The 1522-nt window shown below is 38.1% G+C and overlaps 1 protein-coding gene across 1 annotated transcript; it reads left to right on the top strand.

Annotated features, from left to right (window-relative positions):
* Window positions 1–102: 102 nt before the first annotated feature.
* LOC119343919 (putative receptor-like protein kinase At4g00960) lies at window positions 103–1309 on the top strand (the record flags this gene model as incomplete). The annotated part of the gene is made up of 4 exons (XM_037614635.1): window positions 103–361; window positions 486–714; window positions 795–945; window positions 1062–1309. Coding segments are annotated over 4 exons (867 nt in total), but the record flags the coding sequence as incomplete, so codon positions are not given.
* Window positions 1310–1522: the final 213 nt, after the last annotated feature.

The following is a 1522-nucleotide window of genomic DNA, read 5'->3' as shown; positions in this document are numbered from 1 at the left end:
TAGATACATCCATTTTTAAGACAAGTAATTCTGAACGGAGGAAGTAATTTCAAGTGATACTATCGTACATAGCTGCAAGGAGTCAGTGTATTTTTGTAACAGGGAATACTGGAAAATGGGGAAGAGGTTGCTCTCAAGAAGCTCCATAGAATTGGGGCCCCAGATGACGTTCAATTTATGAATGAATTTAATAACCTTATGAGGGCTCAACATCCAAATATTACCCGGCTGGTTGGCTACTGCTATGATGTGAGACCTGAACGCGTCAAATTCAAAGGTCAATATATTATGTCCTTGGTGGAAGAAAGAGTTCTCTGCTTCGAATATTTGCAGGGTGGAAGCCTTGACCAGCATATTTCTGGTATGAAGCTACTCCACGTAGACTGTTATTTTGCATGAAAAAGAAAAATGATCCATAAAATATGTACTTCTTGGATATCCCATAATCTACGCCTTGGTAATACACTGCATGTTTACTTCTGTAGATGAATCGTGCATACTTGATTGGCACACATGTTTCAAAATTATCAAGGGAGTTTGCCTGGGTTTGAATTACCTTCATAATGGGTCCAAAGATCCTATTTACCATCTTGATTTGAAGCCTGCTAATATATTGTTGGACCAGAACATGGTCCCAAAAATTGGAGATTTTGGTTTGTCAAGGCTCTTCCCTTCAGCACAAACCTGTATTGTAAGCAAAATTATAGGAACACTGTAAGTGGATACCTCATGATAAATAATCAATTTCTATTTTACAATTATAGAAATAATTGTATTGCGTATATATCATGCAGTGGATACATGCCACCAGAATATATTGAGAGAAAGGAAATAACATCAAAGTATGATGTATTCAGTCTGGGTGTTATCATCATACGGATAATAGCAGGACATGAGGGCTACTCCAAATGCGCACATACGCCTTTGCAAGAATTTCTTGAGCATGTATGGAAGATGTCTTGTAGCATGAACAAAAATTCTTTTTCACAAATATAATAATGTCCACATGTTGAGCCTTACTTACCCATGCCACGTTATGCCATTGTGTTCCAACTTTGCAGGTACATGAAAACTGGGGAAAACGACTACAGACAACAATGCCACCACATACATCAGATCAAATTCAAACATGCATCGAAATAGCACTAAGATGTGTGGAGGTTGATCGTGAGAAAAGGCCAACTATAGCCGAGATTGTCGGTGAACTAAACAAGGTTGGTACTGAACAAAGTCCACTGCAGGGCAGGCATAACCAAACATCATCCTCTGCATATGCATCCTCTAATTAGCAACTAGCTTCCTACTCATCCGAAAGTGTGATAATGGTCCCATCTGCTTGTAAAATAGATGATGGCTTAAACATGGATATAATATCCAACATGAAACTGTGGGCACTACTTTTCTGGGAGTATGTTAGTTAGTTTTCTAAATGTGTTAAGGATATATTTTTATGAAAATGTAGTGATGTTATTTCCATGGTTCCACCGGCAATCTTCTATATATAGTTACTAGATACACCCCC

Source organism: Triticum dicoccoides, unplaced genomic scaffold, assembly GCF_002162155.2.
Source record: "Triticum dicoccoides isolate Atlit2015 ecotype Zavitan unplaced genomic scaffold, WEW_v2.0 scaffold146241, whole genome shotgun sequence".
Taxonomy (NCBI): Eukaryota; Viridiplantae; Streptophyta; class Magnoliopsida; order Poales; family Poaceae; genus Triticum; species Triticum dicoccoides.
This window is presented reverse-complemented; position numbering and strand designations above follow the sequence as displayed.